Below are 15598 nucleotides of genomic sequence, written 5' to 3' on the forward strand. Positions count from 1 at the left end.
TTTTTTACTTAGTCCTCTAAAAATCTGAATGAAAATGAATTCAAAATCAAAGTGTCAGAGGTCAGATTGAAATTCAAGATGTCTGTTTTAAATCTGTAATCTCTAAACTGAGATAAAGGGTGCGGCCCAGTAGTCCTTTTTAGGAAGGTTCCTAACTGAGTGAGATGACCTGGAAGTATGTCAGTGGCAGCCATGATAAGAGCTAAGTCCAGTTCTCTAAATGTTAAGGAAAAGAGCTTCTCTACCTAAAAAAACATTTAAAAAAAAAGGTAAAAACGCCTGTAACAGGAAACCATACATCTCTGTCTGAATTTCAGTTACTCTGGACCTGTCGCACAATTCCTATTTATTGTTATTTTAATGGCTCAACTGTCTCAACTTGTACATTCATTTCACTGTTATTATATTATTAGTTTTGGACAGGAACCCTTATTGAATTGTAGAGTTTGTCACTGTATCTTTTCCACATTATAAATCAAGTTGGTTTAAAAAAGCCTGGTGTAAGTGCAGTTGAATTCTCTAAATAACACGGTTCTCTTTTCCTAATACCTTATCAGTTCTCCTTTGCATCTTTCCTTGACTTCATAACGCTGTCCACTGAGGTCAAGGAAAAGTGGTTAGGAAAGGAGATTATTTTGGCTATTGGACCACAGCCCATGACAGCTCAACTGATCCTTGTGAAATAATCAGGGAAATGGTCCTTTAACGTCAAGGCAGACTAGATTTGACATTTGGAGAACAACAGTTCCTCTTAAAGTAAAGGTGATTTTAAAGGTCTATTTTCAGCTTATTCTCTTAATGTTTCAGTTCTATGTTTTAGTGGTTATGAGTGTGCGTTACATGAGTATGTATGAGCATTTTTGTGCTATCGTATTAGTGAAGGAAAATGCAGCCATGTGTTTGTGTTGGTTGTTTTGTTTGGCTGTTTTGTGGTTTGACAAATAAGAGAAAATCCTCTGCACTCAATGTCCATGTAGTGATTACTGTGATTTGTAACAGAAGCTCCATTCTGGGTGTCTGATTAAACCACTTGTTAGATGACTTGCATGGTTTTCATTGACAAATTTTACACACTGTTTTGTTTTTTAAATTCTAAACAGCATTTTTTCACACAACACTGTAAACCTGTAAAGCTGTTTCAACATGAAAAAGCCATCGCAGGAAATCACCAGGAAAAGTTGATCCTATCATATTGTGTAATAATGCCATTTCAAGTTCAGACTAACTGCCTAGTAGTGATAAGGAGTATTTTTTTAATGAATGCAGATGTAGAAGATTGTAAATTACATGTCATACATGTCATAATGCACTATGAGGTGTTCAGATACACCGATCAGCCACAACATTAAAACCACTGACAGGTGAAGTGAATAACATCAATCATCTCTTTACAATAAACAAAGTCCTGCTGGAAAACCTTGGGGCCTGATATTCATCTGGATGTTACTTTGATACATGCCACCCAATTTAACATTGTTGTAGACCAAGCACACCTCCCCATGGCAAACACACTCCCCAATGGCAGGGGCCTCCCCCAGCAGCACAATGCTCCAACCACACCATAAAAACTGCTCAGGAATGGCTCAAGGAACACGACAAAGAGCCCAAGGTGTTGACCTGACCTCCAATCCAACATCTGTGGGATGCACCGGAACCAGCGAGATGTTGGAGGCCCCACCCTGCAACCCACAGGACCAAAAGGATCTGCTGCCAATATCCCAGTACCAGACACCACAGGACACTCTCAGAGGTTCTGCTTCCAAGCCCTGATGGGTCAGAGCTGTTTTAGTGGCGCGAGGGGGACCTACACAATATCATGCAAGTAGTTTTAATGTTGTGGCTGATTGGCGTATAAGCACATAATGGACCAGGTGGAGGAGACTACAAGGTTCAGTATTTTGTCTAGTAGCATGTCTGAGTATAGTATCACACTTATACTGTAACCAGTTACCAAAGAGCGACTATGAAACCTGTCCAGGCTCACGGTGCATGTGGACATTTTTAAGATAATGTGACTGAAAGAAATACCTTTAACCCTCATGATAAATATACTGCATACCTCAGTATTATGCATTTGGTTTTACCAAATCATTTTTCTACTGTAGACTAACTAGTCATTAGTCATTTTCATAAATGTCATTAGACTACAGTTTAAACATCCTTCCCAGCACTGAGGTTACTATATCCTAATATTAGATTATAATTATATATATATATATATATATTTTTTTTTTTTTTAATTCACCAGAAGTGAGGTCTGTTTTCCCCAATAAACAACTGTGTGAAAACATGTTGTGGATCAGTGTTTCTACAAATCACTGTGAAGTTATGATCACTTCCTGTCTCCCTGTCATTCTTCCACATACATCACACACACACACACACACACTCGCAGAGTCACTGCACCATGTAGTCGTGTGCTGTTGTAAAAGATAAAGGTCAAGGTTTATTTGTCTTCGTGTTTGTCTTTTGCTTTTTGCTTTAAGACTAGTAACTGATATAGACAACAATCCTTTTCTAACAGATATGTGAATGTAAGAACAATGTACATGCTGCAGAATACAGTGATGATGGAGTAGTCCATCAAAATAAAGCATTGTCAACAGAGTTTGAAAGTCATAGTTAGTTAGAGAGAAGCCACATTTGGCCTGTGTCTGCGTGGCTAAAAAAACACCCTGTGTTTATAGTGGCATTTGATTGTTTGCAGTCAGTTGAAACCCATGGTTCATTTAGATTCACCAGTGGTAATGTGGTAAAGCAGGAAGCATCAGTATTATTGTCATCTCTTGTTGTTTAAAGTCAAACTATTAACTGGAGCTAACTGAGTGTCCTTGACAGTTGGTTTTAATTAAGTTGATGTGTCTTGTGTGATGTGTAGGAAGTATTGTCCAATACTCCACTTTTAAAGCAGCAAGAATGGTTACTGATGTCTTGACTGAGTACAAATTAGGACTAGACAGCATACTGGAACACACACACACAAACATAATTATTATGTTCTGTGAGTGGTTTTGCAGTTTTGTAGGATGTTTTTTTCCTCAGATTTTTGCCTCAGAGTACAGAGAAACCGTTCAAAAGTCTCTGGTGCTTCTCTGAGACAACTTTGACTCAGAGATTTGTACTTTTTCCCACATGCATACTACTGCTAATAATATTGTAAGAATTTAGTTTGTTGTGTATTGAAATACCTTACTATGTATGTATGTATGTATGTATGTATGACTTTTTGTTAATATCAAATGGCGATGTACATTGATTTCTTGTATATGAACTGTCCAAATTTTAGAATATTAATACATAGAGTGTGTTTTATAGTTGCAGTATGTGGCACAGTATTGGGATACAGCTTTTGTCACAGTAGCATATTCACCAGACTCCAAATGAATGCTAGTGTTGCTCTGTGTCTGTTGGATGTGGAAATAGTACTTAACTGTTTGTTAACATATTTGCCATAACAATGTAAGGCAATAATAAGTAAACCAAGCCCAGCAGCCAGGCCTAAATTGTCAAATCCCATTGGGCCATGGCCTCAGTGGACTGGTGGGCCATCAAAAAACTCAGAGATTTTATCTGCCCTTTTATTTTATCTGTCTCTTTACTGAGCTTTTGGCCCTGGGGCTGGTCCCAGCTGCTGAGCCTAACAATCTTCCTGAGGAAAACCTGGGTCAACCTTGTGCTTTTTGCTTGCTATTGCAACTAAAACTGCTTTAGATATTTGCGCACACTTATGACTGTAACTTTTGCTGCAGCAGCCACTATGGCCACAAACCATAATGTACTGTAACAGCAGGGGGTCATGAGGTCAGTGTAATGACACAGCAATATCGATCTTTTTTGCTAATATAGTCGCATCATTACATATTCTTACTTTAAAGAGTCCACAATACCAAGCACAAAGCTACATTTCCCTAGTCATCTTTTTGTCAACAGTTATGTTCCTGTTGGTGTCAGAAGCCATTCGTGCGCCATACTGTGTTCAGTAGAACATGAAATGGTCTCATTATGAAGGAGTTACAGTTTGACCAGAGACTGTACATCATTTCCAGCTCAGAGGCCATTTGTGTGCCTGATCAAAATACAACCAAGTCTTTGCCTCCTCCATCCTATTTAGACGTAACCCTCAGCTGCTGTTATTTCAGGCTTAACTATGTAACAACCATGTCAGAGACGTTACTATCACTGTAGTCACAGGAAGTCCTGCGGTAGAACAGGAAGGAAAACAGGAAGTGAATGCAACCAAGCTACAGGTTGTGTTGAGGCAACCTGCTTATCCTATTGGCTGCTGCCTCCTTTTGTTGTGGATACCCAGAGCGAGGAGCAGTCCATCTGACGTCAGTCCAGTCAGTGAATGGGGATGACTGATGTTCCCAGGAAGAAGTGAGGAAGTTGAAAACATGGTGTAGCTGCTTTGAAACAACATCTACCATCACCTCTACTGTACTATTGTACAGATTTATCTTGGCTGGGTGAACTGGTCAGAATTGGTAATTGGAGTAATTTTACATTGTTATGTTTCTGCTGTCTGTAAGTGGCCATTTTCAAAAAGAAACCCCATCCTAGAAACAATCAAGGTTCAATGCATGGAATGGAGTAAACAACTGAAATCCTAAAATTCTGAGTTAAAGTAGATTTTCACAGAGCTCTACAGACTGTGGTATCTAATGATGGTGATGTTGATGGATTAGTCCATCTGTCACTTTGACTGTGCATTTAACACTTTGGTTGAGAGCCATATGTCTCAACAGAAGTTACAGAGTGTTTTCATCAGTCTGATGTGAATCTTCATTGGTCCCAGATGATAAATTGTAATGTACTTGGTAGCCTCTATAACAGTTTAAAGAATGAGTCTCAGTCTATCTTTGACCTGAGCAGGAAAGAGCAGGAAAGAGCTGTCTGTGCCAATACTCGTAGACCATGCTGTGGAAGCAATACAAGGTTAAAGCCTCAATAAGACCGCAGACTAAACTAATTATAGGTCCTTCATTACCAAGATAGCATGCTGAGCAGTTGGATATGTGCCCAGGTTTTGTTATCTTGATGGAGCAGACAGAGCTCCAACCAAGACTTAATGTTTTCACACACTGTGTTTGTAAAAATGTGTGGATAATAGATCAAACAGTAGACCTCATGCAAGCATGTTTGTATATTCATACACTGAATCTTCATTTTTTTTTGTTTTGTTTTTCTCACATCTGTGTGCCACATCTGATTTATTGATAACTTCTTTTAACTTGATAAATGGCATGTGATCATAGAAAGTGTAATTTCATGAGTAAGTGTGTGTTGCTGTATTAGGCTCTGTGTTTTGCTCTAAGAGAAAATGAAGAACTCACAAGCGCAGAGTTAGAAATCTTCCTGTAGACTTTATCTTAAATTTAAAGAGTATGACTTCTACACTGAAAGAAATATCAGACAGAACTGCAACCATCTAACCAACAAAAGTCTAAATCTTCATGCTAATAAAATGTAAAATGTGTTGAATATAATCATTCCCAATAAACAGGATCATCACAGCCTGGCAGACAGTCATGTGGTTACTTATTGTCTAATAATTGCTACATTGTGATGGTTTGTTTCATGTAGGGTGTTACCTGACATGTCCTCTGAGGGTATTGTGTTGAGTAATACAAAGCCACTTTTCATTGTTGTGCAAAACACAATATACCTCCTCTTGGGTATAGTGCAGCTTGCTACCAGCTGTATCGGGGAATATCACCCAGGCTTTCAAAACCACAGCAGCGTGCTCCACTGCAACTCATGTCCGCATGTGACGAGCACTTCTGTCTGCTCTGTGGGTCGACCTGTGGGGCCATGAGCCAAGGAGCTGAAGTATATCCTGTGCTGACTTTCAAAAGAGGCACATTTTAGATGAGTGAAAAGTCATAATGCATGGGGCAAAGATAACATTTGACAAAAACAAGTAGCAATAAAACACCCACACCCACTTTACTTTATGTGACTTCTAGTACTACACAAATGACTTGTGTATTCCTGCAGTCACTAAACAGAAGCTTGCATTTTGAATCTGATATAATCTGGACATTGATAAAGTGATACTCCATTTCCAGCTTTTTGCATCACTCATTGAAAGGGAAGATGCTATCTGCCTCTGTCAGACATGTGTAAGCCAACTTCAACTTAGGAGGATTTATTTACTGATGAATGTGGTCACACTGTACAGATTGGATTTATACCATGTTGTCTGATCACACTGTAGTTTTCTGCATGTATTAACACCTTGCATTAATATGCATGTTTCCTTGTCCACCGAGGATATTATATACAAATCAGATGTTGGTGGGGGTGGGTTGATTCTGATAATATCTCAGCATGTTCTCCAGATACAGGCTTGTTTCTAAGTTGTTTTTTTAAATGGTTTCTGATGATGTCATTGATGAACAGAATATAAGGCAGTTGTGTTTATAGGGGATTCAGCTCTGAAGTTAAAGGCTCTGTATGTGCTTGCGTGGGGGTTTGACCATGGCAATACAAAGCAAACAAGCAAAGGTTAGCCAGGAAGCTGCAACTTAGCTACACTGCAGGGGTCCAGCATTGGTTTGTTAGCTGATGAATCAATTATAAAACTGCAAGCTTGTTGATGTATCAGCCAGATCAGCCCAGAAGTTATCTACTCAACACAGTAGTTTGCTACAGACCTGTCCATGTTAGCAGGCAAGCTAACGTCAGAGAGCATTAGCAAGCTGAAACCACAGTATCGCGGTAAATTTCACAGGCTTTGCAGTAATGTTAGCTCCCCTGTCCAATAGGAGAACCAGCTTGTGGTTGGTTTTGATCCTCAAAGCTGAACAAAGGTCCCTCCATGAATCAAATGCTCTGCTGATGTTGACCCTAGTTCAACACACATTTGACCAAACGGGCCTCACGAGAAACAGTTTTCTGTTCTTTGCTCTTGCATGGGGTGTGTGTTTGTTGGAATATTTCTCATACTGGGAGCTGGTCGTTTCATTATGGCAATAGACTCCATTTCAAAGTGAATGATAGTACATTTCCTGTGCTGTAGCAGTTCACAGAAGAGAGACTTTTGCTGTGGCAGGGTGCTTAGGAGGGAGCATGAACCTCACATCCTGAAAACGTGACTGAGTTCTTTCCATAGAAATCAGTCTACAGTGTGTTCCATGCAACAGAGAATGCTGGGTAATGGCCTGTTTTCAATCACGTTAATATTTTTCACACATTGGTGATAAAAAAAGCAGTTATTTTATGTAAATTGTTCTAATGGTACCTTTAATGGCTGGAGGAATTACAGGTTTTTGCTTTTTGAATGACTTCAGCATTCGGTTATTCATCTCACTGCTTTTGTTAGAAAACTTTTATCACCTACAGTGACCCAGTCCTTTTGTGTACAGTTTTGTGTGTCTGTGATTGTCTGTGTGTGCATGTACATATGAATCTCCTGCTTATGAATACAGTACATTTGTAGGGTGAAAGCAGGGTATAATGTCTATGATTACATTTATTTATTACATAGACTCTCATATATTTTCCATCCCTTTCAGGCTCGGAACATCAGGACGTCTGAACTGGCAGCCATCAAGATTGTCAAGCTGGACCCTGGTATGTTAACAGTTGACACATGTTCACAGCTGATTATTGACAGATTGATACATGGTGCGATTTTGGTCTGTCTCAGACAACAATTCACCTCTGTGAGAAAAATGTAGTGAAACCTGACCGACACTGGCTCACACAGACAGTGGAAGGGCCTGTAAACAGTCGCACACACTGGCATGTACTTGTTTTACAGTAAGCTCCACTTTACAACACAGTAATACAATATATAATGAAAAAAATACAATAAAAAACAATGATGCGAGGATAGCTTCACATTTTTCAAGTCTATCTTTAAACAATACTAACATGCTCATATGTTCATTATAAGAGCTCAGTATTTCTTCTGTTCATACTATCTGTGAGGAGATCCCTTCTTGAGGTGATTTCAGTGTGAGAAATGGAGGACAGTCTTTATTGTGGGCAAAAAGGCACTGCACAAAATGTGCATACACCCTCTTCCTGGTCTCTGCTTCCTCACTGAGTTGCAGTGGTGGGATGGTAACACAAAGAGGGAATTTTTGAATCAGCTGTTACTGTTGGATGAGGCTGCAGTGGTCAGAAAGTTGTGTTTAACGTAATGCTGAGCAGCTGCAGTGCATCACTATACTCGTCTGCCTAATTAAGATAAATAAATGCATGAATAGATAAACCAGCTGTCCTGATGTTACATGAATAATAAACCAGTCCTCCCACTAGTCTAACCCTGTGTGGTTTACCAGTCTATAATTTTCCTCCTAGCTTTATGAACTGAGAAACCACTCACTAAACTGTGTGTCTGCTCAGGTGACGACATCACGTCCATCCAGCAGGAGATTACGATGATGAAGGAATGCAAGCACAAAAACATCGTGGCGTACTTCGGCAGCTACCACAGGTGCTGTGTGTTTTCAGCCTGTCCACTTCAGATGTGTGGAATTCCCGGGATTGTTGGTGGATTTAAATATGTGGAATTTGACTTTTATTTTCCCCACACTGTTGCTGGATTCCTCTCCCACTCATTCTAGTGTTTAGTTAGATTGTTGGCACAGCAGCAGTGAATGATACTCTATGCATCTGTGGGTGTGATGCATTAGCTTCAGAATGCTAGGGAGTGTCTACTTGTGTGCGTTTCCTTTTGATACTGAATACTTCAATATTGCTTCTCACAGTTCCTGCAAAGCAGAGAATAAGCAGAGCACATGTCAAACACTGAGATAAAAGTTGTGTCTCTCTCCAGGAACACCAAGCTGTGGATCTGCATGGAGTACTGTGGTGGAGGGTCACTTCAGGATATTTACCATGGTACAAATACAAATTTATTTGAAAAATTGAAAAAACTGAATATAGGACTTGTATTGAATCAAATTTTAATGTCAGTTTTAGTACATATTTTAAAAGTGCTGCATTACCATTTAAAGAAACAGTGGTGTTTCTTACCCAGAGAATTCAGTGAAGAACAGGAAAAGCTCTTGTTAACCCAAACCTGTGAGCCTCTGGGTAGTCCTATTGCTAACCTTATGCTCACAAAGACAACAGACATATTTTCCAAATTGTCACTTGTAATCACCATATTAATTTTGAGACTTGGTGTAATTAGTGCAGATGTCGAAGTAGGTATAATGAATTTGGAAGAGCAAGTTCTACTCTGTTTTTAGAAATGTACCTGCAGGCTCTTTCTTTTTCCTCCTCCTCTTGAGTCGGAGCCATTAATCAAAGTGTTCTTCACAGTGACGGGTCCATTAAAGGAGAAACAGATAGCATACGTGTGCAGAGAAACCCTCCAGGTAAGACTTTTTAGGTGAAAGGCAGCTTGTTACTGTTGCATTGTGAAAACTCTAAAGATACACTGCTGACAGAGTGAGTCATGTGTTTTTCCCAGCAACAGAAGAGCTAAGTAGTATTTAACCTCACCAGACCACTAAATATACTCTAGAGATAAATGGCTGCTGCAGCATAACAGAGTCAGGAGCAGAACATACACATCAGACTGTCTTTATTTTGTTAGTGAGTGACCTTCTGTTCACTTAAAGTTTTCATGCTGAATTAAAAAGGAAGAAATCCCAGAGAACGACTGAGAGAAGAAAGGTCTTGTCTGACTTTGTTATTCTAAATGGACTTTCTTGGTTTATCCACATTTGGTCACATTTGCCTCTTATCTAAATAAACTGATGATTAAGAGTGATCACACAGCTAAATAGTTCACTGGCTTTGGATTCATAATGGCAGTCCTTTGCAGTCGAGGGATTTCTGGCCCACTTCACCCACTGCTAAGGTGCATGGAGAGGGGAAAACAGTCTTTGGCCTAAGAGGCACTGATCTCGTTTGGACATCTTCAGATCCTTTAGTGAAACTTGGTATACAAGTGTTGTTGTGTACATTAGAATTTTTTGTTTTGCCTCTTTTCTTTCCCTTTCATCCAAACATTTGATTTTGTTGTTCAATAAGCACCAGAATACATTATTCCATTACATCTTTTAAAACAGACACAGGAGTTTTGAGACGATGAAACCAGAATTTTAATTTGTGTTCATTTTTAATGAAATTATGGTTTGTTATAACCAAACTATAAAAGAACTGATGACTGATCACTGACTTAAACTGGCACCTAAATAATACTGCCATGGCTGCATCTGAAATAAGTTAATAAACAGCATAAAAACACACTAATCCAGGATGGATTTAAAAGTGGTTTAAAATTAAGAATCTTAGTTTCAAATAAAAGAAACTTGAAGGTAAATCAGAATTTAACCTAGCCTTGAAAATAGTCCTGGTTGTTGTTGAGCTGCACTGTTGTCATTGTGCTGTTCTGTGAGCTACAGTACAAGTAGCACTGTCTCCAGCAGCGTTACCCTACTACTACTCTGACTGCTTCTTTGTGATGTAATGAGCAGGACTGTTTTATGGCATAAGCTTTGCATCAGTGTGATGCAACATTGATTTGTATATAAGTATTTATTTACATGACACTATCCTGTTACATTATCTGTAAAGGGTTTCTCATATTATTTTTAAAACTGCTGTGATAATACCACTGGCAGAGGGTCCTGCATGATAACCTGCTGTTGTGGCCAGTTTTGTAGAGGTCTCTGTGTCAAAATGTAGTTGTAAGACCATAGACCTTATTCTTGTTGACAACTGTGCCGATTGTTAACTAACAAATTAAATCAAAATACCTGAAAATAACTGACACCCAGAAAACTTGGGGCCAGGTATCTCAGCAAAGGACTGCTGCTGGCTCCTGAGTGTTAGGAGGCAGAGGTGGCTAACAGGGGCCCAACAACTATTTTTTGCCCCAAGGCCCCGTAACAGTTTAGTCTCGCCCTGCACACCTGTATGATGGTTTGCACCGTTTTTCTTCCAGGGTTTGTATCACCTACATGAAACTGGAAAAATGCATAGAGACATAAAGGTACAGCAGTTTTTGTTAAGGTGTTACTTTATAATTGAGATCATACATTATTATACTGTTGTCATGTGAACAGATGCTTACATTTTCATGGGTGTTCTCTCTACAGGGAGCCAACATCCTCTTGACAGAGAGAGGAGATGTGAAACTGGGTCAGTGGTGATCTGTATCGGACACACACACACACATATACACACACATCTGTAGTACCTATTCAACCATCCAAACTCATTAAGTAGGCCATCTATATTGGATTTCAGCTGCCGTCAGCCCCACTGTTACCTTATCTGTCTCCTCTGTGTCTAGCTGATTTTGGAGTGGCAGCAGAGATCAGCGCCTCAGTGGCCAAAAGGAAGTCTTTCATTGGAACACCCTACTGGTAAGATGAATAGAGCTGACCTCTGCCTGTTTACAGTACCATGCAGATTGGAATTCAAGCTGCAGGCGTTTTTGCAGGGTGACGCAGTGGTGCTGTTTGTATGATTTGGATGAGGGTTGCAGTAACCAATATTTTATGCTAATATTCGTTTTCATTATATTTAAGAAAATTTATGGCCAGAAAAATGACCACAGTTCTAAGTACACAGGGTTTCCCACACAACACAACAGCTGAAACAGTGAGTCACTGTAAGAGTACTCCTCTGATTTAACAGTACACTATAATATAAGAACAGACGATACTACTGTACTCTCTGCTATATATGGCTTTATTGATTGATGTTGTTGGAGTAAGAAACAGTATAAAGAGATAGGAAACAGATAAATAATCATATATATATAATAGGTAATAATAGTTAATACAAAATATATGACATATACAGTAGTATCTATTTGTAAGTAAGGAAAATCAGAGGGGCCCAAGGATGCTGCCTTGAGGAATTTCATCAATGAATCAGACGTCCTAGTTAAACTTGTTCAGTTAAACAATATATATGGTAATATTTTATTGTTTTTCTCTCTGTTTGTGTAACATTTGATAAAACTGATGCTGTTTTAGGAAATTTCTGAGCCTGTTTTAGAGACTAAACGTAATTAATATTAGGGAATAAACATCTTCATATTGGAAGTTGACCACAATGACTATTTGACACTAAAGCATCAGTTGAAGGCCAGTGTCTGCATATATTTCCTTTTCAGGAGTGTTGTATCTGATGTTCCCCTCCTCTCATATCTTCTCTCCCTCTCTAATCGTCCAGGATGGCTCCAGAGGTGGCTGCAGTGGAAAAGAAGGGAGGGTACAACCACCTGTGTGACATCTGGGCTGTCGGCATCACCGCCATTGAGCTTGCTGAACTCCAACCGCCCATGTTTGACCTTCACCCAATGCGGTGAGTCAGCACCGACAGCTCAGACAGCTGGAAACAGACAGACGTAGCAGTGAGATAAACATTAGAGACTTGTGTTATGTAATATTAAGGCTGGCCTTGCATTTTATTCCTGGACAGTCACAACATATAAACAATTAAGACATTTTCCAGCCCGGTGACATTTAAAACAATGTTTCAGAGCACTGATGTTGATGTCCAAGAGCAACTTCCAGCCTCCAAGACTAAAGGAGAAATCCAAGTGGTGAGTTGGACTGCCTGTGTTCCTTTGAATTATATAGTATTAAGATAATTTTTTCCCTTTAATCTGATCAGTATCTTCTAGATGTACAATTCAGTCACACTGTATCTCTCCCCCCTTGTCTTCTCTCTGCAGGTCTGCAGGTTTCCACAGCTTTGTGAAGATGGCTCTCATCAGAAATCCTCGTAAAAGGCCCTCAGCAGAGACACTGCTGCAGGTTAGTCTGAATCTGAATACATTATTCAGCTATGAACAGCTGATACTTTTCAGAATAGATGTGAACATGATTTATGTTTGCCTGTGTAATATCATTGTAAACAGAATATTTGTTTAACATTCGGTGTGGGACTGTTGATGAAACAAAATAAGACCAGCACCTCGGCCTCTGGGAAACTGTGATGGGCATTTTTCACTGTTTTCTGACATTCACTAGACTAAATGAATCATGAAGATAATTGACAGATAATGAAAGTAACATAGTTGCACCACCAAATGTGAGACATGAGCAGTGATTTAGGGGTCTAGAACCAGCTTTTCAATATCCTTGCAAAGATTTAAAATTTAATTAGAGTATTAGTAATTATTAGATTGTAATAATTAATATAATAATTATTAGACAGAACATTAATTAGTTTGCAAGTTAGTGTGGATTTAGTCATTTTTCAGTACCATTTAACACATGTTCATTGCTGTAATCTGTAACCTCTCCCTCCAGCATCCATTTGTGACACAGCTGCTAACCCGTAACCTGATCATTGAGCTCCTGGACATGGCCAACAACCCTGAGCTCCACTCTGCCCACACACACAGCATGGATGACAATGATCTGGAGGTCAGTGCTGCAGTGATACCACATTTTAGATGGAGAAAAAAACAGCCGTTTTCACAGTGGATTGTGTTTTCATTAATGCTCTGTTGACAGGTTGGGGAAATGGCTCCTGACAAGATTCAGTCAGCAGGGAAACACCTGCCTGTAGAGAGGACGCTGTCTGAAGAGCAATGTAAGGACACACTCACATACCCATACAAACATGAGGACAGTTTTTAAAGGAACAGTCCAACATTTTTTAAAAATCTGACTTGTTGGGAGCTGCTCAACTTTTACAGTCTTTGTGTGGGCTAAACATATGCTTACATACAGTATCTCAGTGTATTTGATGCACGGTTATTGACCTGCTTTGGGTTAGGGGGACAGTCACAAGTCTAAATCCCAAAATTTTGGTATGCTTCCTTAGCCTTAAAGGAATACTCAAACATTTGGGAAATAAACGTATCTATCCCTTGGCAGACAGCAGCTGCTGTCTTATAATCCTGTTGAGGTTGCCAGGTTTGGTACAATATGTTCTCTTCATCTGCTCTGTACTTCACAGATGCACAGAACAGATGGATGATAAGAAATTGTTGCAGTGAATTTGTGTACAGATAAAACAGTGGAAACAACATTAAAGTGCCAAGCCTCAGCTTTAATTTGAGAAGGTTTACATTGACATAGAATTAATTGTGTGGCAGATAGTCCTTCTAACACATAACACCTAACGTGTAGGAAACAGATAGACATGAAGCCTGACACCCTTGCACCCATAGACATCAGCAGACTTTTTTTCCTTGTTGTGAGGTCTCTCTGCCTTTAGTCTGGTCTTCAGAAAGTGGAATGCTGCTCGGTCAGATTGTGACTGACTTGGCCTGTTTCACCTCTTCATCCTGAAAAGCTCTTTGGTTGCTTTAAGCTTATGTTTTGAATTGTTCTCCTCTTGAATGATGAAATGTCATCCACTGAGGTTTGATTCATTTGGCTGAATCTGAACACACAGAACGCTCCTGTATACCTCTACATTTACACTTTTAGCATGCTGATGTTAGCATTTAGCTTAAAACACAGCCCCACAGAACTTCTCCTTGCTTGCAGTATTTATGCTAAGCTAAGCTAACGTCCTGACTCCAGCTCCATGCTTAACAGGCAGACATGAGATTATCAATCTGAACAGTTCAACCTAGAAAGAAAGTGAATATGCATATTACTCAAAATGTGGCACTATTCCTTTAACTCACCCAAAACTACCTCATATGCCTGTGTATTGTTTTGTGTTGCACAGTTTCATCCTGACAGCCACTGCATGTGCAAGTGTACATGATGGCTGTGTCTGTGCATACATAAATATACTATACATTGGTTGTACTTGCTGATGAGTCGCTTCATTGTCCACCACAACCCCCGGTATTCTTTGCTGTAATCTCCATAATATGAGTAAGGACAAAAGCCTCTCAGTCAGCCTGCTGATGGCTGCCCTCGCTCTGTAACCTGTCCATACATGTGGGATGGAGGCTGTGTCAGAGGATGGCACTGACAACATGCCACTGGTGTGTGACAGACAGTGGTACTTCTATGCACTGGCTAGAGTGACTTCATGCTGATGAGCTGCCAAAAGGCATCTTGTGGCCTAAGTGTTTCTGAAGTGTTAGTCTGGCTTAACACTCTACCCAGTGCTGTATCATAAACCAGCCGAGTGTTGACCTCTACTTCCCTTTTATACAGTGTGTCATTCATAGATGCACAAACCACAAACACATACAACACCTGCACCTTAATTTAGCCTATATAGGCTTTGAAGGCTCACACCGCTTCTGCTATTACTACTGCTACTGCTAAGGGTCATAATATTACTACACAGAGCTGGGGGAACATTAATACTTTTTTGGTACTCACCAAAATATAATAAAAAGTATCAGAAACTGTCAGTTGCTGAAAGATGGCATCAAATCTGTGGCCCAATTTGTGCTCTTCTTTAATCAGACTGTTCATAATGTATTTAGGCAAAGTTTAGACATTTAACCTTTGAGAATTGTTTAAGTACAACACCTATTACTGTACCAGTGCTAAGTGCACTTACTACCAATATATAAGTAAGTTAAGAAGACTTATTTGAAGAGTTAAGAGCAAGAGTAAAGCCCTGTCTTACACCTAGTACAAAGCAACACAAAGTGGCACCAAATGTGACGCTACAGTCAACACAGTTGTCACTTTCCTGCAAATGCACCCGCGCCCATCCGAGCACCCATGGGCGTGTTAGTCTTAAA

The 15598-nt window shown here is 39.6% G+C and overlaps 1 protein-coding gene across 2 annotated transcripts in view; it reads left to right on the forward strand.

Annotated features, from left to right (window-relative positions):
* The window catches only part of map4k2 (mitogen-activated protein kinase kinase kinase kinase 2), a 38669-nt gene that overhangs the window by 8130 nt on the left and 14941 nt on the right, over nt 1-15598 (forward strand). For both annotated transcript variants that reach the window (XM_018671082.2, XM_018671083.2), the window contains exons 2-13: nt 7518-7575; nt 8356-8446; nt 8789-8853; nt 9280-9335; nt 10913-10960; nt 11067-11109; nt 11264-11336; nt 12154-12285; nt 12464-12526; nt 12659-12740; nt 13239-13355; nt 13446-13524. In XM_018671082.2, the coding sequence (XP_018526598.1) occupies nt 7518-7575; nt 8356-8446; nt 8789-8853; nt 9280-9335; nt 10913-10960; nt 11067-11109; nt 11264-11336; nt 12154-12285; nt 12464-12526; nt 12659-12740; nt 13239-13355; nt 13446-13524 (907 nt within the window). The remainder of the gene's footprint in view (nt 1-7517; nt 7576-8355; nt 8447-8788; nt 8854-9279; nt 9336-10912; nt 10961-11066; nt 11110-11263; nt 11337-12153; nt 12286-12463; nt 12527-12658; nt 12741-13238; nt 13356-13445; nt 13525-15598) is intronic.

The sequence above is a fragment of the Lates calcarifer genome, linkage group LG14 (genome assembly GCF_001640805.2).
Source record: "Lates calcarifer isolate ASB-BC8 linkage group LG14, TLL_Latcal_v3, whole genome shotgun sequence".
In the NCBI taxonomy this organism is placed as follows: domain Eukaryota; kingdom Metazoa; phylum Chordata; class Actinopteri; family Centropomidae; genus Lates; species Lates calcarifer.